This window comes from Pomacea canaliculata, linkage group LG2, assembly GCF_003073045.1.
Source record: "Pomacea canaliculata isolate SZHN2017 linkage group LG2, ASM307304v1, whole genome shotgun sequence".
NCBI classification, from domain to species: domain Eukaryota; kingdom Metazoa; phylum Mollusca; class Gastropoda; order Architaenioglossa; family Ampullariidae; genus Pomacea; species Pomacea canaliculata.
Window position 1 is genome coordinate 16,288,741 of NC_037591.1, and position 24,256 is coordinate 16,312,996.

Sequence of the window (24,256 nt, forward strand, 5' to 3'; positions counted from 1 at the left end):
GGAGAAATGAAGGGAGGTTGTGGGAGGAGAGAGAGAGAGGATTTCGTGTTGCGCACACATGGATCTAGAATTATGCAACAAGTATACAGGCAACGTTTGACAGCTATTTCCCTTATAGCGTCCACCCATCATACTATTTTCATACCTGCACGACATTTGTTATAACCCCCACTATAGTTCCCCCCTTCTCTCTCTCTCGCGATGGATATATCTTCATAGCTCCTCCCACTTACGAGTTATCAGGTCTGGGAAAAAAATTATTCGGAGGCAACCGCCACTTTTTTGTTATGCTGTATTTGTCCCTAAGAGTGAGCGAAGACTCCATGCGTCAGTGGCAAGCAACGCACTAGAAGTACGTAACAGAAAACATCCTGTCCTCCAATGTACCTCCCCACTATGGAAGCTAATCGGCAGGCTGCATTGTTCCTCACAATTTGCGCTATTTTCTATGGTGAGTAGACTATCAGAGCTCTGCTTGATGGATGTCTAAAATGAAAGTTCTCTCCCTCTCCCCCTTTACCTAACCATCCGCCATCCACAGTGTAAGGCCCCGATTATGCCAAACTTGGTGGCAGCCAAAAAAAAAAAAAAAAAAAAAAAAAGAAAAAAAAAAAGAAAAGAAAAAAAGGCAAACCTTAACGTTTTTGGTTACCATCGTGGAACCATTGCTTAGGATAAGCAGGCATCATTGGTTTCAGTGATCTTAACTCACATATCACCCTGTGGTCCTAGTCCAAAATATCAAATGGTTTTAAATCACACAAACCATCTAGTATAGTTTTAAATCACAGCCAATAATATAGTCTCAGAAAGTGGTCTTAAAGCTATGTCTCTTATAGAAGAGAAGGACGCAAGATGATTTTTTTAGTTAATGAGGGTGTAAGAAAGAAGGTGCTGATGTTTTGGAGAAGGCAGGGAGAGGTTGTAGTTAAACCCTGGCTCAAACAGAGGAAAAAGTATGCTAGACTCCAACACTACTAAAACAATAAAAGACATAAAATAAAAAGCAGTTAAAGTGTAAAAACATTGTAATTTTAACATCCATATTTTTACACACACAGAGGAACAGTCATTGAGAAGAGTCACACCTCAGAACATCTCTCCCAAATCCCAACTATTCCTCATTCACAGAACAGTGTGAAGATTTGTTTTCTGCTATGTATACCCAGGGCGAGCGGCGATCGTGTTCAACTGTAACAGGCCGGGTTCCGAGTGTCCGAACATCGAGGAGTGCGTCAACGGGACCTGCAGCTGCCAAACCAGTGGACTGGTGTATCGGTGTGACCTGGACCTTGACCTGTACGAGCTGGCCTCCATCCCGTGCGCGGGGGAACTGGCTTGTCAGAATGGACTGTGTCTGACCGCCCTCTCTCAACCTCATGTACCTCCGACCTGTCAGTGCCACATCGGTTTCTATGGAAGCAGCTGCGACCTACCTCGATGTAAGTAGATGCCGGGTGTATTTTTTTGGTAACGTTTCCCCACCCGAATTACTCTGTCAGAGTATCAGGCGCACGAGTTTGTCTGCCTATATATGTCTTATATCCTCCTTGTTGCAGATGACGTAATCTGTGGAGGAGGAGAGATGACGGTTCTCTTCAACCCATTTCGGTTCAGTGGTGTAGTCAGGTATCTATCGTTTGTTCATTAGTATACGTGTAAGCATGTATGAATGCCTGCGTGTGTCTTTCTTTTTATTCTCTTCTGCACAATACCATTACGTGTACATGCTTTAAGACAGGAATGGAGAACCTTTTTACCTCCAACGGCCATTGTGATATTTATAACATCATTCGTGGGACTTACAAACTCATCTACCTAAAAATGAGCCTACTTTATTTGGCCAAACTGTAGTTTCACACTGTTAACACTTATGTAACATATATAGCCTGAGCCTGCCTGGCACTCACTGTCCTCTGAGTCACCACATTTCGTAATTATGTGCTAAAAAAAATATGCTCTGCTCCTATAAAAGGCCAATGAAACAGCTGTCTAGCGTCTGTTAAATAATGTTTATAACTAGAAATTTCTTAGACGTAAAGCTGTTACCTTTTTGGTCACCTTTTTTTTTCGTAATGCATAATTTTCTTGTGGCTGTGCAGTGAAAATATTTTTTTGTTATTATTAATTATTATTATTAATTATTATTATTAATCATTAATGACTATTTTGTACACACATATCTCCTTCTGATGGAAGAGTTTATAGCATTTACAGCATATTTTTACCAGCCAAAGCTCTGTGCTCATTTGGAAATCCATGAAAGAATTATGTTGGATATTTTTAAGTCTGAACTGTACACGGAGGTATACAGCAATGTATAGGATCGTTTTTAATTTTCAATTCTACGAGCCGACATGGGCAAAGAAGGCTACGCGTCTTAACAGTTGACATCAAACCAGAAGCATACCTGTCTGTCCTGTCATGTGTCCTGTCTATCCCGTAATGGACGTTACTTGCTTGTCCATAAAAATGTAGTTTTTATTATTATTCATGTAATATACATTTATGTTGTTAGGTAAAAAGTTTACAGATTTACTAAAATCTGAGAAGAGTAAATGTCTATTTAAAATAATGTCGTGAGCGAAGGTGGTCCTTCTGCAACATCTCAGGCACTTATGTTGTGATTATGTTGTCATCTTGTCCAAGACCTCTCTACTACCTCGAGGACGATGTCTGCATCCTGAGCAGCATCACTGCTGACTCACGTATTGTTTCTAAGCATCCTGAAAGAGAAGGGGTTGGCAAAGTCTTGCCGCACACAGCATCCGGCGACCAAGTGTGTATTAACAGCGCAGAATATTCACTTGAAGTAAGAATATTGATTTTGTCTTTCTTACGTTTTTGGAGAGAAGAAAGGGATAGATAGACAACGAAGGACTGACAGACAGAAAGACAGGGAGACCTGGAAGGAAGAGAACTGAGGAAGATTATCAAATAGAGAAGTGAATGAAAGAAAATGGAGAAAATGACTACTACAAGACAGGAGAAGTAAGATGTGTGCTAAATGTGGGGAGGAAAGAGGGAATAAACAAACGATTGAAACAGTGAAAATATACGGGAAAACAAAAGTCAAAGTGAACAAACACTCAGGTGAACGAGGACTAGAGAGACAGCGAGATGGGGGAGAGCGTGGGAAGAGAGGAGAGACGGGGAAGGGGTTTGATACAGTCTGCTAACCATTCTCTATGTGGTCAAATTGCGCAGAATGGATACCACACGTACACACGTCACTTCCTGGTGCAGTACTCTCATGACATCATCATGGATCACGATGAACTGGTCAGCATGACCTGCAAGGTAGCGGAAACGACCCAGCGCATTGTCAAGACTGTTGTAACTGCCCACGTTTCTCACGGGTACATTTCTTTTTCTCTCACTTTGTTTGCTTTTACTTCTAATAAATATCTCATTGTTACATATTTTGATTGCTCAAATAGACTTGTGACAGGGTGGATGGGTGTCTATGGCTGACCGAGGAACACCCAGCTAACTTACCTTCGTTTCTTTACAACTGAATGCGGGTGGGGTCGGGGTAAGAAAACTCTAGCAACATTTGATGGTAAGGATATGTTGTGGACTGTTTCATTCTCTCTTACCCTTCATGCAGATATTTGCGAAAATCGACAGAGACTGGACAGGCGACTCATTTTAATATGGGCATCTTTGACAAGATGATACGCCCCATTAACACGAGTGATCCGCAGCCTGTGGGAGCTACCCTGAGACTGAAGATTGAGATCAGCGAACGAAGTAGTGAGTGGCTGAAGCTTTCTTCCAGCTCTGTGTGTGCGTGAATATCAGTGTGAGAGAGAGAGAGAGAGAGAGAGAGAGAGAGAGAGAGAGAGAAAGAGAGAGAGAGAAAATATATATTTGGGAAGGAGGATAAAAACAGTGACAACAGTGATATAATGAGAGCCTGAGATTATATATTCTCAATTGCAGCTAGAGTGCATAACCAGAATTGATGTTCATGTATATTTTTTCAGATTTTAGTGCGCTGATAGTGGAGTCCTGTTTCGCTCTTGGCTCTGAAACTTCAGTCAACAGTTATAAGGCTTCAGTCAAATTCGTTAACAACGGGTATGCCATAAAAACAATTAAAAGGGATAAAAATTATCCACTATGTTTTTGTTAAATAGTAGAGACCATTTAAGAAGATGATCACTGTAATAGTCATTAAGATGATCATCATGCTAAGTCATCTGTTCCATGTCTGTTTCTTGCAAGATGTCCTCTGCGACCACTGGGAATCGGGGCGCAGACATCCGCAGACAAGCGACTGACCGTCATCAGCTTCACTGTCGTCAAGTTTCTGCGATCGGACATCTTTCATCTGGTCTGCACTGTCCGAGGATGTCCAGTCAACATGGTGGACCAGTGTCTTGTGGTCAGTAGTGCTGTATGTCTGACAGATAGTAACATGTTTTTGGCAGTCTCTTTGTTCATTATTGTTTCTCTAAAACTTTTCATTTTTGTCGGCATTTAGTTTCTTCATTAGTCTGTACCCTGTACTGTGATCACGTGACCATCTTGGTGTTGCTTGGAGGAAAATAAACCTGTCATACATCGACATGCGCAGCTGTAGTAGATGTAAAACTGGATGAGGTTAAAGTCGTACAATTTAAACTATTCTAACGAATATTTTCCAAATGAATGAGAGGGTGGGAAAGAGACATCATCTAAACACTCGGTGCATGACTAGCTGTATGTTTGTGGAGGGTACATTCGACACGAACCAACAGTAACACAGTCTGTCACGGTCTGTGGCAGTCTTCATGCAACTCCAGTGTTCGGGGGAAGAGAGAGGCCAGCACAGCAAAGGTTGAGACATTGCGCCAGACCCTGAGGGTTCAAGACCCTTTCGCTGACATCAGCCAAATGATCAGGATCCTGACCTAACTGAGCAGGAGGCAGATGCTTCAAAACAGTCAGGTACCAGAAGTTGTCCTGTATCCCTGCATGTCTCTATTTGGTCCTCAGTTGATTTCATTGGTATGGTCCAGACAATTATATACTTCAATATTTTCCTCTATCGATCAAAAAGAATTAGTAATAAAATCTAGATAATAAATATAATGCTTCTTTCTTGTTTTCTTGAGCGATGTAGTTCCACACACGCATTTTTTTTTTTTTTGGCGACACAGAAGGGACTGAACTATTGATTCTTCTGTGCAGATTCCGACCCCGAGATGTGCAGCTGCTCGCTCAAAACTTGTCTTGTAAGCGAAGAATTTGTCGGATTTACAGTTGGTACAGTCGTCGCATTCTTCTTGACGTTTATTTTCTCAGCTTTCATCATTTATCTCCTTGTCAGTCGGCGGTCTGTCGCAGGAAAGAAATGAAGATCTTCTTCGCGCGGACGCGGAAACGGATACGGAAGTGACGTCATAAACACAATGTTTGGCTGTCCGCAGATCAGTTGAGTTAAAACATTTGGAAACTGACCTTTGTTCTAACAAGACAGCAAAATAAACAAAGTACGATTTCAGCTGACGTGAGATTTCTGTTCATGGCAGCGTTTTGTAGATGACCATGTGCGAAAATATAGGTACGTATGCGTGCGTGTGTGTGTGTGTGTCTGTAGAGTGGCTGCCGTTGAAACATCATCAAATTCACACCGATATTTAGAGGTAAATAGCGAATTTTCTTCTAGAAGTTACCAGATTTCAGATGCGATAGGTAGGAAGCAAAACAAACTTAGAAAGATAATTGATAAGATGGATAGACAGAGATGAATAAATCGATAGATCGATAGATAGTTGTGACATGATACATCTTTTATTCCTTCAAGCACATTTTGTACAGCAAGGGTGCAAGAACCTACTAAAAAATATATATATACAATACACACTGAGTGATATGGAGTTCTTTAGTCACCCTCTGAATCAAACTTATATATTTTTGTTCGCAATATCGACAAAATGCAGCATACCAGGTCTTGAAAAAATTGATGTGGACGATATCAGATTTTGAAAACACCGGTAAATAAAATAACTTTACATTAAACTAGTTAGATAAGGTCAGCTTCACTGGAAACATTGTACTCCTTTCGCCATACATTGTAAACCTGTCAAATTGGGAAGGGACATCAAGACAAGTATTTTTCTGTTTCTTTACGCTGACGCCTCGCATGAATAAACTTGACTCAGATGACCAGATTAATTGAAAGATAATGAAATCACAGCTGCAAGAGCGGCAAACTTTCATATATAAACTTGTGTATAATATATGTATGTGTTCTCGGGTAGAGAATGCGTCTAGTGTCTGAATACGTGTCTATTACTTTATCTTCGTCAAGAAAATATAAATATATGAGCCACTGTACGCGGGCGAAATAGGGAAGGGGAAAATGTCAAGCCTTGCTGTCAAGCCTCGTCAACCAGACAATGTCCCACAATACTTGCACGTCACTCTTCAAGCTCCGCCTGATGTAAGGCACCGGGCGTGGGGGAAAAAAACTCCAACCAAACCACAAGAAAGAACGCGAATAGAAATACTGAGGACGTGGTGGAAGGAAAACAATAAGCCCACGTTGAGGGTCCCTATTCCAAAGCAGAACTGGAAAAAAATGTCGCAGCTCGGCCACATCTGCTGTGTCGCACTGCTGGTGACGTGCGCTACCTATGCCAGTAAGTGACTTGAGTGACTTGAGTGACTTGAGCTCATGGCGTGCAGCGTACTAACGGCGTGAATGCCACCTACATGCACACGTGGTTATAGTCAGTTCACTCGTCCGCCTGCTCGTCTTTCTCTGCAGATTTATGATGTTCTCCATCCTTTATTGTTTGTTCCCTGATTCCTCTTTGTCTTCTATGTTTGTTTATTACTAGTAACGTATTCTGTCCATGTCTCAGACTTGTCATTAGCGCTGAGAACATTCTCATTGGAGCGTGATTATGCTCTAGAATCTAGATAAACCATACGTCGTCGTCGTCATCATCATCATCAAACTATAGCTTTACGAATTGCTTTAGCACAGACGTCAAAAAAGCAAAACGCCTAGACGCACATACACATACACACAGCGTCTTGAACACATGGACTTCAGAAAAAGGAATATTCATGTTTAGCTAGGTTCTGTAGGTGTTGGTATATTCTGCAAACATAGGTAATTCTGAAAGTGTGGGCAGTTCTATGGTTGTGTCTAAAATTATGTTCCAGCGCAAATTACCATGTAGTAGGTGTGCTCTATTTCTGTATTTCAGTTGACATCGACTGCACACAAAGTTACATGGCAGTTCATTTCAACGAAAATTATCATGGAACCAAAATATGGTGAGTCAAAAACAACAAAAATATGAAACGTATCAAATAAAATGTAGCTTGTAGCATCCTTCTGGCTCTCACTCCGTTCTTCTCGCTGTTAATAACATCTCCTAATTTCCTGAGCGAAACAAAAGGCATTATTAAGCTGAATGAGTTTCGTTCATTCAACTAGATCTGCAATTTGTTTTTCTTCTGGCTGTCACTTTTATGCGCCATAGGATCAGTTTATTAAAAGGCCAGAGTTTGAAACGTGACGTTTTGCCTGTTGAATCAACGTCTTTTTCAGGCCTGTAAACTTCGTTGGAGACGAAAACTGTTCTTTAGTCAACGCGAGCACTGTGAATTATTTCGCGACCCGCCACCCTGATTGGAGAGGACAGGGTGGTGTGTACGAACACTTTCCTACCGAAGGTGGCACCAAAAATGTGTCATGCGCAGATCAAGCGAGCTTTTGGCAAATAGTATGTTTCAGTACAGTTTTTCCCTTAACTTTGATATTGCATGATGATGATGATGATGATGAGGAGGAGGAGGAGGAGGAGGAGGACGGCGGCAGTGGTATCCGTAACTTCAACCTTGACGTCATCTGCTACCTCGTTCCAGGACGGCTATGATTTCTGGGCACGGCAGTTTGTCGTGCAGAACCATCCGCTGGTCATTTCCGATAAGGACGAGATCATCACGGTCCAGTGCACCATGTCCAGCAGCACAGAGAACATCACCTCCACCATCGCCGCCAGGTCCTTGTCAGACAGGGGACGAAATACTTCACAAAGTCTTTAGAAAATGTTGGAGGAAATACATTAACAACCAAAGACAGGTTCTTGACAAATATGCGAGGAAACACTTCGGAAGTCTCCAACACTTCTTGTGAGCGCCGTGGTTTATAAAATTCTGTTGTGAGATATAGTGAATCACGTGACTGAAAAGAAAGGTCAATGTAGCTTAAAGAATCCCCTAAATATTCTTGTTGAAACCTGAAAATTGACATAAAATGTTATTGCCACTTTCATCATCTGAAAATTGTAATGTACGTGTCCCATCGTTTTGCGCGCTTGCAGGCAAATAATGCAGGCCCCGGTCCGTAAAGTTGTGGACCACTTCTTGATAAGCGTCAGAAGCAACACAACACAGCCCCTGAAGCCCACTGCAACACTGACTGTGGGCTCTACCCTTAAGATCATGTTCAGCATCACGTCGCGAAGTCGTTAGTATGCTTTCATTTTTGTGTGTCTGTTTTGTATGAAATATGTGCATACGTATGGGTGTTGTGTGTGTGTGAGAGAGACAGACATCGTTGTATTTATGTTCATGCCTGCATAAATGTAGGTATATATATACACTTGTCTAAAATATCAACAACCTCACTAGTGTGATGCACATGTAGCCAGTCCTTCTTTACATATTTTGCTTGTTGTGTACACAGCATCTAAGAATGTTTAATTACGCATACCTAGCCCCTACCACGTTGAGTTACATTATGTGTACAGCAACTTCTGCTCTTATCATAAGCCATGATAGATATATAGTGCTATGTAAGTCATTTAGCAGCTTACACTATATGGTCACTTTGCACTATGTACAATTAATCCACTTCTTTCAGTCATTTCTGTGCTTTACTAAAACTCTTCATTCTGAGCAATGAAAGATGTCAAGATCAATAATTATTTATTCAGCAAAAGATACAGATCATAAAGTTACATAACTGCACTGCAAGTAAGCATTTAGTAGTGAAGTTAAATTGTTATGCAACATGTAGCAAATAAAATTATGAGTTATATGAAACAGTTATTGATGAGACGCTTGTGTCTGACGCCTAAACTTTATTTTAGAGAATTCTATGGACACAAATGTGCACAAATAAAGTTTCTGCTTTCCGTAGATTTTACCTCTCTAATCGTGGAGTCCTGCGAAGCCTTTGAGAGAGCAAATAAAGTCGGCGGCTCCCTACGGTTCGCCACCAGAGGGCAAGTTGGACACTGTCTGTCATGTGGTTGTTACTGCTTGCGTTGATGTTGCTGGTGCAGTGTTATAAAGCAGTCCATGTGGCCATTAGTGGTAGAAACTATTTATGTGATCTCAAGATTTTGCTAAGAGCATTCTTTTATTAGGTCAATGATGTAAATTAAACTTTGGAATTGGTTGGAAGGAAGATTAGGTGGTGGACGGCGTTTGAGTTGGGTAGGGGAGTGGTGTGAAGATTAATTTCGACCAGAGGTATTTTTGAACCATCAGATATTCTTTTATCCGACTTAATATTTTTATTTATGGAATGTTTTATTTATGTGATATAGTTTTGTGTAAGGTAAATTTATGTGAGGTAATATTTTGAACCTTTGTAGCTGGACTATTCGCATCGCGTATTTTGTGGTGTTTGGAAGATATTTTTGTCAGAAACACATTTTTTTTCTGTCTAGATGCGCTACTCCGCCCATGGGAGTGAAGATGGCCACGTCTAGCGACAGAATGATGGCCATACTCACATTTAAGGTGTTCCGCTTCAAAACCACAAATCAGATTCACCTGCAGTGCACGGTGCGCGGCTGTACAAAGGACACGGCCTCCTTTTGCGTGGAGGTAAGAAAATAGGATAAACCGTCATTTTTACCCTCCAAATAAATCCCTTGTCAACAATGTTAATTTCTATTCTGACGAAACAAGTGTCGCCAATTTGCATTTCACTCAATACAAACGGATTTTGTCGATTTCAGTCTGTCACCCCAGGATATTGTTGTCATCAATTTCAATGGAGGTGATGTTTATTTGGATCTCCTCAGCATTCTCATATCCTGATACTGCTATAGCTGTTATAATTACTTGTTGCCTAGGTACATGCTGTCTATTAGCATGGCGACTATAGGCCATACTGTATGCAAATACCAAATGCGAAAAAAAGCTAATGTGGCTGAGTTAATACAAATACCGATTATAAGAGTGGGTTGGCTGAAGGGTGTGAGTACAAAATAGAATGTGTATTATGAACAATATGCCTTGCAAGCACGTACAGTCCATCTGCTGCAGAACGAGAATTACTTGGCTCAGCTTTAAGTCTTATTCTAGTGGCTGTCACTGAAGACAGGTTTCACCATGAATGAAGACTTAGATGATAAGATGAGAACTAATACATTGTTACATTATACCAGAACTGCACTGCAGAAGGGAGACAAAAGAGAGAGTCGCCTGCAGTGAGGAATGTTCAAATGTTTGAAAAGACGTTGACTGTTGACAATTACATCGCCAGAGATGACACTCAAGATCACCTGGAGGAGAAATTTATTATCGGCAACACAGGTTGGTACATACAGTATTGTTGTCCCCCGAGCTATTTATACCAACAAGCTGACAGTCCAACTTTTGTACAACTAGCTTTGTCAGTGATTAAAATGACTCATTGCTTGTATGCTCGCCTGCTTCATTCTAATTTATACATAAAAGCCTGATTGGTTAGTCCGTCCTTTATTACTACATTTATTTTACTGATTTTCTTTACCTATGGCATCTTTTATATTTCTCTTTCCGAGTCAACTGTTGTCTTTATTTTACTCTTTTCTCTTAGGTCTTCTTATTTTTAAGTGTGAATTTATCTAGCACTTTGAGCATTTGTTTTTAATTTTCGTTGTATTTACAGTGGAGTGTTCTAATCACAACAATTACATTATTTACAAACACCATTACCTCCACAGTCTGTATTCTTATGAAGGCAGTTTTCTCTGTGATGCAGTCCATTTCTTTCAATGTGCTGTTATCTTGTCAGGTGACATGCAATCTTTATGTTTGTAGCATAAATGTTTAACGCATGAAGTGTTCACCTGGCCACAGGGCGGTGTGCTGGCCCACCTGCGACATTCGCTGACTCCATCTCTGGTTTTGCCTACAGAACCCTGTTCTTGTGACCTGCAGACCTGCCTCGGCAACAGCCACAACCCCGCCGTCTTCGGTGTTGTGCTGGCCGTGCTGGTGGCGGTGCCGCTACTGCCTGTTGTTGTCGTCGTTATCGTCGCAGTGACGAAGAGACGCAGGGGAAAGTACTACGCTGCAACGCAATGAGTAGTCTCCCTTGCCTTACCGCCCGGTCTGCATCAGCGTCAAAGCTCGTAGGACGGGAACCGAAAAAAAAGTCGACACTCGCTGGGACCAGACATCCCACCCACCCAAACCACTGGGGGAAAAAACCTTTGAGAATGATAACATTTTGTGGCAGTGTTTCCCCATCCTTAAACCATGTACACATTTTTTAAAAATTCACAGCAGAAGCAGCGCAAAATTCAACGGAAATGACTTTTAGTGTCGTTTGCTTCCTGAGCAGCTGTGTTGAGACTGAGAACAAGAGAATTCAGCAGATAGCCTCATCGCATCGTTTTTGGAATGTCGAACTTTGGAACGGGAACTCTTTTTTTTTTTTTGCACAACTGTTTTATAAGAATAATACACCGCACCTGTTTCCAATTTTGTCTGTCATGTAAGTGAAACAGCATGCTGACTTTATAGGATGATGAGAAGTCGAAATAAAGGAAAGCAGAATAACAAACAACTATGAAAAGATTTGACGAAAAAAAATTTTTTTTTTTGAGAAGCATGGCATCTACTCACTGTATTATCATTATGTTCAGCAGAATGCTAAAAAATGTATGTTAAGTTTATTTCACTGTACAAATGACCCACAAGCTGTCATCGCTAAATTTTGTTATCAAAAAATAATAAATAATAGAAATTAAAGAAAGAAATCTATAATTAAAGGAAAACAAGCCAGAAATTTGGCACAAAAAACAGTAAGTATGCACAAAAAGAAAATATCAAAGAAGGGACGGAGAAAGCCAGAGAGAAGAAGAGGTAGAGGACGAGCCACTGTACGAACAAATTAACACCAGGTGCAACAATGAAGTTAATTAGCTAATAAACGTTAACTATATTACATTTTTTAAGAACTTCAATGAATCGCAAGTGCCACACGACAAGTTTCCGTATTGATTGACTGGCTGACTGGCTGGCTGGCTGGCTGGCTGGCTGGCTGAAGATATACATGCCAATCACTGATCTTGGTCGACGAAGCAGTCAAAAGGAACAGAGAGAATGATTGATAGAGAGAAGGAGTTAGGTAGTGAGACAGACAGACAGACAGACAGACAGACAGACAGACAGACAGACAGACAGACAGACAGACAGACAGACAGACAGACAGACAGACAGACAGACAGACAGACAGAGCGCTTATAAACTTTAAATTTTCTCATCACAATCAGTCCTGAAAAGTTTATTTGTAGGTGATGGGTAAAGGTTTCAGGGCATCAGTCGACGCGTCGCTGAGACTTGCAGGAGGTAACGGCCATGTAGGAGAGAAACGGAGGCCTGGGTATGACCCAAGAGGAGGGCAGTCTTCTCGAATACCCAGCACACCTAGCCCCATTTTTCTGAAAGATCAACAGAAACATCATTCACAATGTAGTTAGTTTGAAGTACCAGATGATGGAGACTGTACAACTGAAATAGTGCAGCCGCTAGTAACAACAACTAGATCTTAAAAATGACCACTAGAACCTAAATGACCACTACAACCATAATAGATGAAAAGTTTCTTCAAAAGTAAAACGATTCAGTATACTGTAAACATCCCTGAAAAGCTGTATAATTAAATTTTAAGGTTACGGGATGGACTTATAATTACGTTTCGGTAACCGTAAACACGCAAATAGGTCCAGTAGGGTAGGATGTATAGTTTGAGAATCATTGTGCATGATACTAGTTCTTAAAATCTGGGTGAACACCCCTATTTCGTTATCGAGATACACGCTTACAAACATGGCTAACCAGAGAAACAGGTCAGCAGCACAAACATCAGGATTGTACATGCCTACGTTTACATTGTCAAGAATACAGCCAATAGAAAGCTGAGATTATATATTAATTAGGCCTGTCTATGGACAAACGTGAGGTCTTGAGTTTGACCTCTGTCTGTGCAAAGGATTTTTTTGTAGGCGTGTGCCTCTAGAACAGAAGTGGAATGGAGTATTCATTCAGATTTTAAGAAACAGCATCTTGCACTGAGATTCACCTAGTCATTAAACAACAAATTGAACTCCCCTAGAGAATTTAACTGTCAGGATTTAAAACCTACGGCAATTATTCTTTTAAGTTGCTATAGATGAAAACAATAATGTTAATAAAAGTTAAGATTTATATGTCATTTTCATTATTATCACCGCCAACAAGAACACAGCTCCACAATAATCTCCGTCGTCTACTGCGACCAGGACAACAACCACAACCACCATAACTGCCACTGACATCAGCACAGGTAACAAACAAGATGGATATCAACCTTGAATCCAACAGAACGTCCAACATATTTGCTCACCGAATGTGCTGGTCCATTTGAGCTTTTTCGATTCTTTTGTCTTTGGCTCGTCGATTTTGAAACCAGATTTTGATTTGCGTCTCAGTGAGGGACAGCCCCTCGGCCAGCTCCAGTCTGCGAGTGCGCGTGACGTACTCGTGACGTCGGTACTCCAGCTCCAGCTGCACGGTCTGCTCGCTGCTGAACGTCGTGCGCTGACGTCGCGGGCGCTGCTCACGTGACTTCCGCCTTGGAACTACGGCAGAAAAGCCATAAAGCAAATCTAAATTGAAGACCAACATTTCAAAAAAGCTTTTGATTTTCGCAGTCAAGAACCCTTTTAGAGCATTGTCACTGTCTGCAATTCGATTCTATTTTTCACGTGTTAGTCCTTTAATTATATTATTAAAAATCGATAATTAACACATAGTAATAATTTCATTTACTCAGATTTTCATTTGAACAATCTGCAGGTTTTTCTATACTTTCAACTACAAAGGTCGCTTGCAGCTTACAGAATATGAAATTTGCTCTAAAAGAATTTATCCAAAATTATTTGACGCTTTCTCTGTATGTACATCTGTATCTAGACGCCCACAGCCACATCATATTTGCAAAAATGCAATTTTAAAAAATAATATATAAAAACGTGAAGTTAATTTTTTTGATTTAATATTTTAAATATTATTACAAAAGTAAATTTATTCACCGAATGGAAAAATCTGTTCAGAAAATAGTTCCCGTGGAATCAGATGAGCTGACATAAAGCGAGGAGAGGCTAATGTGGAAGGGAAGCAGTCAGGAGGTAAAATGGACATGCGCGGAAGGACAGCAACAGGATTTCCGGTAGTCAGAGGCAACCGGCGCCAGGGAAGCAAGGGTGACCACAATGCGGGTCTTGGAATTGCGCTGATATCACAGTCCGATTTTTTCGGGCAGACAGGGTCCATATCTGCATCAACCTGTCGAAGAAAAAAAAAACCCATGGCATACACTGATTGCAAGAGCTTTATGGTCACTAAACAATCAACTTTTACATAAAAAGAACAGTTTAAGAAAGAAACTAGGTGTATTTAAGATCGAAAATATTAAAAATGATGAGAAACGAGAAGAGGTATGTTGAATGATACGGATGACATGGATGATAAATTGATAGAAGAAACAATCAAACAAAATTCATTTTGACTTAGCAGCAATAACAGCTAAAGTAGGCTTCTGCTAAGGCTACATTCTTTGGGGTCCCAGGGACCCTTCTTCAGATTCGCCCAAATTTGAAGGGGACCCCTTTATTGAAGGGTCCTCTGAATTAATGCGTACTGTACGCAATTTTTTGCGTAAGCAGAAAGCCCTGGCCTTTCACTTCCAAAAATAGAGAAAGAAGAGAGAGAGAGAAAGCTCTGAGTGGGGATGACGTAAAGAATAAAACAGCGGGTAGTAGGGGGGAGGGAAGTGTATGAAAGGGAGAGAGAGAGAGTCATTACGAGACCAATCAGAGTGACATCGCTGTCCGGACAGACAAAAGACACGCCAGCTTCTGGAGTCGGTTGCATGAAGGTTCCTTTGTACTTTTTCCCCACGTAAACATGGTCGTAAGTTTCGTTCAGTCTGGATAATTACGACAATATTTATGAACAAAGCGTAGCACAAGACATTTATGCAACCGTGATCGTTATGGGTACTTTTATGAACAAAAAGCAAAAACAAAATTTATGCAATCTGCGCCTGGAAAACGCCTCGTGCAGGCAACAAAAAGGAATATCATTCCACAACCTCCAGTCTGGCGACATTACCTACGTCACTGGCGACCATTATCTACGTCAGTCTGGCGACCTTTACCTACGTCAGTCTGGCGACCATTACCTACGTCAGAATGGCGAAGTCTATCATGATCATTATACTCGATCAGCTGATGATATAGATGGGTTTTAATTACACGCAGTCTCAGAGAGGGCATCAGTGACGTCACACGTTCCAACCAACGTCACTACCGACAATGCCACGCGCACGTGAATGATCAAATGATGACGAGTTTCATCTGCTCAAGACCAAGAGTGTAATGCCCCGTCGTCACCAAGAGTCTGAGGGGCCCACTTGTGCAGCCGTTCTTACCTGTCATGTGAGGACCCCTGTGTGGACAGAAGCTCGAAGAACGTAATCCTCCAAAGCTCGGACACATTAGTTGCAAATCCTCCGCCGTGTCATGAAATGTCCCTTGTGTTTGGGTGCAAACACCCGGCTCCCTTATATCAAGGTGACGAGAGCTGGCATACCGTATTCACTGCAATAAAACGGTGCCAGAGCTGTCGCTGCTAGTCAGGCAGCAGGGGCAGGCAAGCGCTAGGTTTATACACTTTATGATATCTGTCACTGAGAGAAATTATTTTACATGATCTACTTAGAGCTTGGGACTTATAACAGAGGTACAGTATTGTAGTGTGTGTGTGTGTATATATATAAGATACTAAAGATTAAACGGCAACATACATCCTTAACTGTATTACAGCAAGTAAAAATGGATATTTTCCAAATGATTAGAGACATATACATACAATGTAGGAAGTAATAAATATGTATGCATATTGATCTTGTATTTTACCCATTTTGCCTATAATAGTAATATTGACTAAGCAATTTCATATGGACACGTCGTTCAATTAAAAAAATTCTAAGATGTCTAGTCCTAGCAGGTAAACGACAGGATTTGATTTCTAAGTTTTAGAAAAAAAAATCCATTTTTTTGGTCATAGCAAACATTTTCAAACCACTTAATATTTGTCTCTAATCTCGCCTAAAAAAAAATTCATCTAAACAAAAGATGAACTGAACGAAAATGCGCTACAATCTAGCTAAAGAAAACTAAACTATGGAGCAAATAAAAACTTACAAAAAATGTGTATGATAGTTTTCTTGTGTTTGTATTATTAAAATGTTGCAAAGAGGTATCTCTTAATCTCTCTCTCTCTGTGTTGAGTTTAAAATATCTCTCCGGCTGTAGAGATGTCAATAATATTCGCAAAATTTAAGTCTTGCAAATTGGGTAAATTACGGTAAAGTTCTCCCTCCTCATACATCGCATGTCTGCAGACTTCCCCAAATAGTGCGCATTATAATTATTGTCATTTACTCTCCAGCACTCTTCTTTCTCGATTACCTCCCCTTTGGCCCTGTCGTCTTCTCTCATTTTGTCTCGTCTTTTCTCGTCTCCGCGTTTGGCCCAGTCCGGATGATGTAGAATTATTTATCACATTGATTCGATAGGCAGGCCCAGAACTCGCCTCGCGACCGGAAACGAGCGAAAGGGACGAGGTCCTGTGAATTAAAAGAGTTGTTTTCATGTAATTATTGTTAGAAGCAAATGGTTAATTTCCGTTCCTTCACCTCCGGCCCCGCTCTCTCACTTCCTGGTTGGTCCGATGGTCCTTTTGCCTGCGCCGCACCTCTACAGGCAGTCCATGTCTCTCGCTTTTCCCAGTTTTCTCCTCCTTTTTTCCCTGACGTCATTTTAATGGAAATGGCGGGTAACAGAGATTCGAGGGGGGTGGGGGTGACACATACACACACACACACACGCACACGCACACACGCTTGCGTGTTCATATTTGCGTGCGCCATTTTCATGTTTCTTTAAAATGATAAGTTAATCACACCCTCACTCAATTTCCTTCTTATTTTCATTACCACTAAATTATCACTGAATTACATCATGCAAGGAAGTGGTTGTCCTATTCCTTTCTTCTCTGTATCTGTTTCTTCATTTCTTTATTTTTGTTGTTTATGTTTGTCTTAGTGTTTCATTGCTGTCTGCGAGACTTCATAAAAAAAATAGGGTTTGCGACTAGTCATCTTTACCTCAGTGTGATCGACAAACTTGTGATCACCTTCAATTTCTACATTTTCTTCTACAAATTCCATTTTCCAGTCTGCTTATCTTATCTGTCTGGCTGCCTGTCTGTCAGTTATCTGCTGTCTCTGTTCGTGCGTCTGTGTGTGGACGTGCAATTTCTCCAGCAGCTGTAGACTCATTGTGCCATGAACGTGGTTGCTAGCGGCCTTAGCTAATCCGGGCAAATGAAAAGAATGCATCTTCTGACAGGCTGGATCCTCTTTCCCTTTCAACCAGAGATGAAGGAAGTATACTCACAGCTTCAAGAATAAAAGCGCATGGAGTGACCAGTCATCAGATCACGTGACGATGTGCGTCAGCTGAGGTCTGATTGAAGTCGACTTTGGAGTTGAGGATAAAGCTGTGAGTGCATCTTGCCCTGGTTTTACAGCTACCCTGTCTTAAAAAAATTACAGTTTTTAGTTTTTTTAAAATTCCCATTATTTATATATACATGAATATTCACCTTGAATACAAATTATATACATAAACACGCAGACAGACACACCAATGTTTACAATGCTCACATTATATTTCACTGAGTATACACTGTATATCTAATCATTATTTTCTTCGTCTACGCGCAGGATGCGTAAATAGTGATTATGACAAATTTTGAGAAAACTTCATCGGGACAGACGAGTAGAAATGGGCACTTTATTTGAAAAAATGCTTTGACTGGTCTTTGGTGCGTTAAGTCAAAAATTCTCCTAATAGAACCACAAGGACGGTTAATTATTTCTGGTCTTAATCTAGATTTTAACATTAGAAAAGTTTCGAATTTTTTCTAATAATGTAAATCTCTCTCTCTCTCTCTCTCTCTCTCTACATATATCTATCTCAATGCAGATATCTGAATTTACGATTTAATGTTAAGTCATTTATGACGGAAATGCAGAAAAGACACTTAATATGTGTTTTTTTTTTTCTTTTTGAAAAAGCAGAATGGTCTACAATAAAACCTCGCTGTATTGCTCACTCTCTATATTGCTGGAACAAAGGGAAAATTGTACAAGCCGTGAGAACTAAAAGTTGTTAGGCAAAAAGAAAAGATGTTGAATTATGTAATCATGTAATCTTCCGCCATTAACACCCTGTGTGTGTTTAGGAAGGGGGCAAGGAAGTAGTCTCTTTGCTTTGATCGCATCTACAGCCTGAGTTAAATAAATCTTGAGGAGAAAAAGGAAATAATATAAAAATGTAAGCAACACAAATTAAGAGTTGGATACACTCTCTATACTTTTAAAATGCCTACGAGAACATGTCCATGGATACAATCTTCACATTTTATAACGCACATATCAGAGAATTTATATATGTATACATGTAATTATCTTTGATATGTGCATATAGCGATATAAGCCTGGCAACAAATATCTGGGTCTTTTGTGGGAAGAGTGGATGAGTCATTTGTACCCTGCTTGTGCCTACACCCGGGTGTAAACATCATTTCCAGGTGACTGTTTAATTTCTAAAACTACAATAAGCTAGCAACGAATCAAACTTCCCCCATCTCTTTTTCTGTTTAAAAATGTCCTTGTCAAAACCTTCTGTCAGCATGAAAACATTTCTTGCTCTGTCCTTCCGGCTGCTGGGCGGGTGTAAAATTTTCCTTTATCCCTTGATCTCCAGCCCACATGTACATTTACACTCTGCAGCTCCTTGTGACGCGGGGGCTTTATCGGCCGCCAACAGCTCCAAACAGACGGTAATCAGTCAAACTGTTAACTAGCCAATACGCGAGCGTGATGAAGCTTGCACGTTGTCGCTGATGACGATCTAATTGCTCGTCAATAATTAATGGCGCACACTGCGGCTCTGAGCGCTCTGTTGGGTCTGCGCACAGCGGCTACCGGATGTGTCCAACAGCGCATGCGCTAAACTACATCGATAGGCCCGGGACCTTGTCTTCTCGTCTGCTGCGAAGAAAAGTTTGATCGAGGAGAGGGAAGGAATCCAATGGTTCGTTAAATAATTCTGACTGTTACAAGTGTAATATACACCACAAACCACTCTTCCACTGCGATAGGTGTTGTGTGCACAAAGGTTTGGAACAAAAGCAGTTAAGTGAAAGTATACGGACTGGTATCTTGTACAGATAGCATGCTGACATACACTCAAATGAATTATTTAAACCGTTTTCATACAAATTGTCGTCGTATGTTTTTTCCCTCCATCTAAATGGCCGGCATCAGAAACACAAATATGTTTGCTAGTCTTAGAACTTGAGCACCTTTATGAGGGGCTACTGACAACGAGTCGATTGATACACGGAGTACAGGCCAACGCAAGAATAACTAGATTTCTTCGAAATAGATCTGTTCTGCTGCATGTCAAAAAAATTTGTCAGGAAAATCTTTCGGCTTAAATCTGTAAAGCATTTGTGAACAAACCCCTGTATTACAGTCTTGTTCGATAATTTTTGTTTGTTCTTGTTAGATTGCTTATTTTATTTATTTGTTTATTTATTTTACAAAATCAAGCCTTTATTTGATGCAAGCACTGTAAACAATTTAAGGATGGTTTCATAAAAAGAGCAACCATTAGCATAGGAAATTCTTTTAGATGAGGAAACAAAAGAGATGGATAATGGGTTAGTCATCGGATAGCCTTTGTTTCTTTTGCTTTTATTTTTGCCTCTCGTGTGGTTCTCGCAGGCCCGTTCTTAGCCCCCGCGGGGCCCGAGGCAAAGGGCATGTGCGGGGCCCTCACGCCACGATCACACGGTTTTAGTTGGGATCTAAAGTCACATATCAATCAGCGCGGCCCTAGGCAGATGACTCGTCCGCCGCCCTTCGCACATCGAAAGCCAGCATTTGAGAGATGGCGCAGAGCAAGGGAGGCAATTATGTTATTCAAAATCAAAGAGTATCAGAGTTGCTTCCCGTGTACACACCCCTGAAACATAAGGCAACAATCCGAGCACTATAATAATCTTAGCACTAGATGATATTCCACACCTTCCACACAACTGTGGTCATTCAAACTATATAAGCACATCATCTAATGCTTATATATATATATAATATAAGATATTTAACAGATATGTTTGTATTTTAAAATAAATCAGTTGAAATGCTGATAACCACTTAAAAAGGTTAAACAGAACCAACGTGTCATGAAACCACTCTATGTAGAAAAATATTAATGCAAAGTTATCACAAGAAGACACATCATCATCCAAACAGTATAGGTATTTCATCTTCACAAGGCAAAAAGTATGGATCGAACAACACGAATTGAATTGGGGTAGTACAAGAAATTTATTGAGTTTAAAAGCAGATCGTAACTTCGTAACAAATTTGAAAGACGTAAAACATTACCCTGTGAGTGTTTTTTAAAACTGTTTTGCGGAGGCACAACTCGTGAACCCCTATTGGCAGATGTTGTTTTGAAGATGAAAGAAAGCAACCCTATCTTGACTTTTTATACATATATAAAACTTGTTTTTACGAGGGACGGAGGTCCTGTTTGCTTCTCTTACCTCTGGATTACATCTCCCATCATAACAGGCAAGAGAGTAAGGGACATCTTGTCGACGATGCACGAAAATGCGCAAGTTTGTTTATGTTTCAGAAATGTGGCAGCCTGTTAATAGCTGCACGACTGCCATGTACACGAAAGGTCACGTGAATAGCTCCAGCTTCAGGTTGTGTTAAGCCACCCTCAGATGGTGCGACGAGGCTGAGCGATGCTCCTAGCAGATCTGACAGGCAGAAGGAAACGGGTCTCAAGATGTTCGCCTGCATACAACCCTCCGAGTCTGCCTCGACAGGTGTTTAATGGCTACTCAGAAACAAAATAATTCATTGCTTATTCATACTGCGGCGATGTGTTGTCATTCTTGCGAATCGCGCGTGGTTCTTAAGCTAGCATCCTGAAAACTGATTTTGTTTCTTCAAAGCAGTAATTTTACTTATGACATTTTTTTATGGTGACTTTCTAAAATTACCTGACATGGGAATCTCCTTTAAAATATTAAGAAGTGGTCCATGTTTTATGTTTTGTAAAGATATATATATATATATTGTAAATAAGATATCGTGCTAAATACAGTGTAGGGCCATTAAGCCGCAGTGATTGGGGTCCAAACTGCTTAACCGCGGCTTAACTATTTTTTGATAATGCATAATTACAGTACAAAATGAAAAAATAAGTGTTTTTTAAATCCAATCCTTTTTCACGTGTTGACCCGCGAGTCGCCGTTTTGAAAGTGGCGATCGCGTAACCTGTCTCGAGTGTTTGAAAGGCCATGTCCAGATCCGTACGATCCATAGTGTTAAAAAAAAAAAATGGGATCCAAGAGCGGCTTAAGTGAATTCGTGGATTACTGGACGGTGGCTTCATTGTCCTACACTATACATCGTTTCGATTAACTGTCATTCTAAATTTGCGGTTGTGTTGGCTGGTGGTTATGCTGTTATCTTTGTCAATATGTTCGACAGTAGTCGTCTTCGTCATACTGGACGTCGGCTGTTCTTACTTTAATATTCGTTTTGAAGACAGATGAACACGTCTTTCTATCGCAGCGCTCGTGAACACACACACCCTGTGGTCGGAAACTACAGTAGATGTCTTCCCACGTCAGCCTTGTGCGTTGCAGAACAGCTATTCGCATCGCAGAGGTTTTCTCTGGTTTGAACTTGATCCGTTTGTGTTGAGGTGAGACAGGTGTGCTGTGTACACGGCTGGCCCATATCCCCTCTGCTTGTAAAAAAACCTGATCTTTCCCAGAGGACGAATCAATACAGTGTTTTATTGTTTTTCTTTTATGTTTGCACTGACTGCACGCCCCGGGACCAGTATGTCACCATGAAGAATGCGATCAGCCCCCCCTTCCCCACTGCCCGAAAAAATACTACTTAGACTGGTGGAGGTTTTCATCGAACACATTGTCAAAATCAATCAATCGATCAATCAATCAACCAATGTTTAATGTCTTTATAGGGCACGTACAATATAGATATTTGTCTTCTCCTCACATGAGAGCTCCTTCAAATGAAGACTAATTGATCACACACACACAAGTGCACGCATTCCTAAACATACACGCCTGTCTCCTCCAAAAATTGGTAAGAATAGGAGACGATACAAAATAATCCGAGAAATCCTTGTGTTTCTTATCGTGGATGGGATGGCTGTTGGTATGAGGGACCTCTGGTATGCATTTGTACACACACGAGGCACTCTGCATCGCCTGCCAGAGGTAGCAGCGGAAAGATTCACATTGAGACGAGCAGACGCACACTCTTCCTATCATGCTCACAGCCATATGTGCGCACAGTGACAACCAAGCGCGTGGCAACGATGCCCTACATCTGGGGCTGCTCATTGTGCATTCATCCCCGCAACGACCTTATGGAGACCCTCAATTGGGTAACCTTGATGGAGGTCGTAATAAGAACAACAGACCCCAGTCATTGAGAGAGATTCCACCTTGCCTCCCTTACCCGACACAAAACCTGACGCATGCATGATGTCAAGGAAGCAGCAGGAACATTGCTGTACAGGGAAGATAATACAAAAAAGTGGCTGCAGCGTCAGAATTCGGTTAATGGCAGACGATTGGCAGGGAACTGGACAGCGCCAGGCCCGCCTCTCTGCAAGTGGGCGTGTTATGTTCCAAGTCGCCCAAGCCACCCCCGCTGTCTTTTATTTTTCACGCTTGGCTGCTCGGGGGTTGAAGGTCTTTAAGTGACTCGGCCGGAGGTTACATTCCGTCACGACCATACGGACATGAAAGTGAGACGAGCTTACGGGATCTGGGGCTCTGTGGTATCATATGTCGTAGTCCCAGAAACAAGAACATATCGCTCACCCTTCCTGTTTCGATAGACCTGTAAACATGCCTGCATTGATCTGACAGCCTCCAAAACGGAAGAAATTTGCGTGGATGTATGTATGCTGATTATGCGAGTGACAGAATACTTGCACAATAAGAATTAATGAATACCCAAGTTTACAGTTTTATTTTTTGTGTTTTAACATATGACAGATTATTTATGCAATAATAATGTATTATATTTCTAACAGAAACTTTACACATCAATTATTTTGCTCGGTTAGGCCTATTTTTGTTATTTTGTTTCACTAAAGACCTACAGTAAGTTGGCCAAACTTCTTATATTGATAGTTTCAGATAGCTGTAAATGAATAATACAAAATATATGCATCTCCACGTTTGAATGTCAGTCAAGTTCGAAGCAAATGTTTCCACCAAAAAAATCATCAAAAGGCATAAAAATTACATTACTATCATGCCAAGCGTACAGTAAAAGAAGTTTTGACCGTGACTGATGTGTCCCAGGCCGTCTGTGTCCAGCTCCTGTTGGCCTGACTGTTGGCCGGGTGAGTGGACATTTCTGAGTGGGTCGTGAACCGAAGGCTACTGTCCACAGGCAGTCTCCTCCTGACTTCGGGTTATCGGTGTATTCTCAGGTTAACCTTCTTTCCGCCGCTCCTGCAATTCTAAGTTGTCTTTTCCTTCCTCTCTTGTCCTTCTGAAGAATGTCCTCGCCTGGCGCTTCCTGTTGCACAGAGCGAGGCTGTTGTGAGGGCGCGGACTCCTCCCTTTACTATCATCATCTACTCACAGGGATGTTCACGGTCGTTGGATGTTAGCAAGAAGACTCCCACTGAGCAATATATTCACACATATAATTATACAAACGTGCGTGCTTGCATGCAAACTCCTCGTACACATCTTCAAATAGGCATTTACAAGGACATGCTTGAGTATTCATTCTGAAAATGTTAAGAGTAATGATGACGAC

At 41.0% G+C, this 24,256-nt stretch overlaps 3 protein-coding genes and 1 long non-coding RNA gene across 12 annotated transcripts; 3 read left to right on the forward strand and 1 right to left on the reverse strand.

The window, feature by feature from the left end:
* The first annotated feature begins 236 nt into the window (after window positions 1-236).
* Window positions 237-5,491, forward strand: LOC112556394. The gene is made up of 10 exons (XM_025225365.1): window positions 237-451; window positions 1,170-1,442; window positions 1,560-1,629; window positions 2,650-2,812; window positions 3,208-3,359; window positions 3,611-3,756; window positions 3,990-4,083; window positions 4,231-4,390; window positions 4,774-4,935; window positions 5,179-5,491. The coding sequence occupies exons 1-9, from the start codon at window positions 382-384 to the stop codon at window positions 4,900-4,902; spliced, it is 1,257 nt and encodes a 418-aa protein (XP_025081150.1). The 5' UTR covers window positions 237-381; the 3' UTR covers window positions 4,903-4,935; window positions 5,179-5,491.
* On the forward strand, window positions 5,417-11,803 carry LOC112556393. Its single transcript, XM_025225364.1, has 10 exons — window positions 5,417-5,551; window positions 6,423-6,632; window positions 7,209-7,278; window positions 7,556-7,730; window positions 7,873-8,024; window positions 8,331-8,476; window positions 9,152-9,236; window positions 9,687-9,846; window positions 10,413-10,560; window positions 11,147-11,803. The coding sequence occupies exons 1-10, from the start codon at window positions 5,530-5,532 to the stop codon at window positions 11,314-11,316; spliced, it is 1,338 nt and encodes a 445-aa protein (XP_025081149.1). The 5' UTR covers window positions 5,417-5,529; the 3' UTR covers window positions 11,317-11,803.
* Window positions 11,660-17,894, reverse strand: LOC112556396 (homeobox protein MSX-2-like). Of its 6 annotated transcripts, none has more exons than XM_025225368.1 (5): window positions 17,742-17,892; window positions 15,710-15,906; window positions 14,310-14,562; window positions 13,622-13,856; window positions 11,660-12,677 (listed from the first exon to the last, which is right to left on the reverse strand). In XM_025225368.1, the coding sequence occupies exons 3-5, from the start codon at window positions 14,548-14,550 to the stop codon at window positions 12,521-12,523; spliced, it is 633 nt and encodes a 210-aa protein (XP_025081153.1). In that variant the 5' UTR covers window positions 14,551-14,562; window positions 15,710-15,906; window positions 17,742-17,892; the 3' UTR covers window positions 11,660-12,520. The 6 variants fall into 6 exon arrangements, with proteins under 6 accessions (XP_025081153.1, XP_025081151.1, XP_025081154.1 ...); XM_025225366.1 differs by having other exon boundaries at window positions 15,710-15,967; window positions 17,742-17,889; XM_025225369.1 differs by having other exon boundaries at window positions 15,710-15,909; window positions 17,742-17,883.
* A 188-nt stretch (window positions 17,895-18,082) lies between these two features.
* On the forward strand, window positions 18,083-22,194 carry LOC112556399. 4 transcript variants are annotated; one of them, XR_003097719.1, is made up of 3 exons: window positions 18,083-19,545; window positions 21,060-21,258; window positions 22,013-22,194. It is a non-coding gene; the product is annotated as an uncharacterized LOC112556399 (long non-coding RNA). The 4 variants fall into 4 exon arrangements; XR_003097721.1 differs by having other exon boundaries at window positions 18,083-19,529; XR_003097720.1 differs by having other exon boundaries at window positions 18,083-19,445.
* The last annotated feature ends 2,062 nt before the right edge of the window (window positions 22,195-24,256 follow it).

Excerpts from the sequence above, each read along its gene's own strand:
- LOC112556394 (XM_025225365.1), top strand. The coding sequence starts at position 382 with ATGTACCTCCCCACTATGGAAGCTAATCGGCAGGCTGCATTGTTCCTC. Across the intron at positions 1,443-1,559 it reads CAGCTGCGACCTACCTCGAT|ATGACGTAATCTGTGGAGGA; the intron begins GTAAGTAGATGC and ends TCCTTGTTGCAG. Across the intron at positions 4,391-4,773 it reads TGGTGGACCAGTGTCTTGTG|TCTTCATGCAACTCCAGTGT; the intron begins GTCAGTAGTGCT and ends GGTCTGTGGCAG.
- LOC112556393 (XM_025225364.1), top strand. The coding sequence starts at position 5,530 with ATGACCATGTGCGAAAATATAG. Across the intron at positions 6,633-7,208 it reads GACGTGCGCTACCTATGCCA|TTGACATCGACTGCACACAA; the intron begins GTAAGTGACTTG and ends TCTGTATTTCAG. Across the intron at positions 10,561-11,146 it reads ATTTATTATCGGCAACACAG|AACCCTGTTCTTGTGACCTG; the intron begins GTTGGTACATAC and ends TTTTGCCTACAG.
- LOC112556396 (XM_025225372.1), bottom strand. The coding sequence starts at position 14,550 with ATGGACCCTGTCTGCCCGAAAAAATCGGACTGTGATATCAGCGCAATT. Across the intron at positions 13,857-14,309 it reads TGAACAGATTTTTCCATTCG|TTCCAAGGCGGAAGTCACGT; the intron begins GTGAATAAATTT and ends TTTCTGCCGTAG. Across the intron at positions 12,678-13,621 it reads CAAATGGACCAGCACATTCG|AAAAATGGGGCTAGGTGTGC; the intron begins GTGAGCAAATAT and ends TTGATCTTTCAG.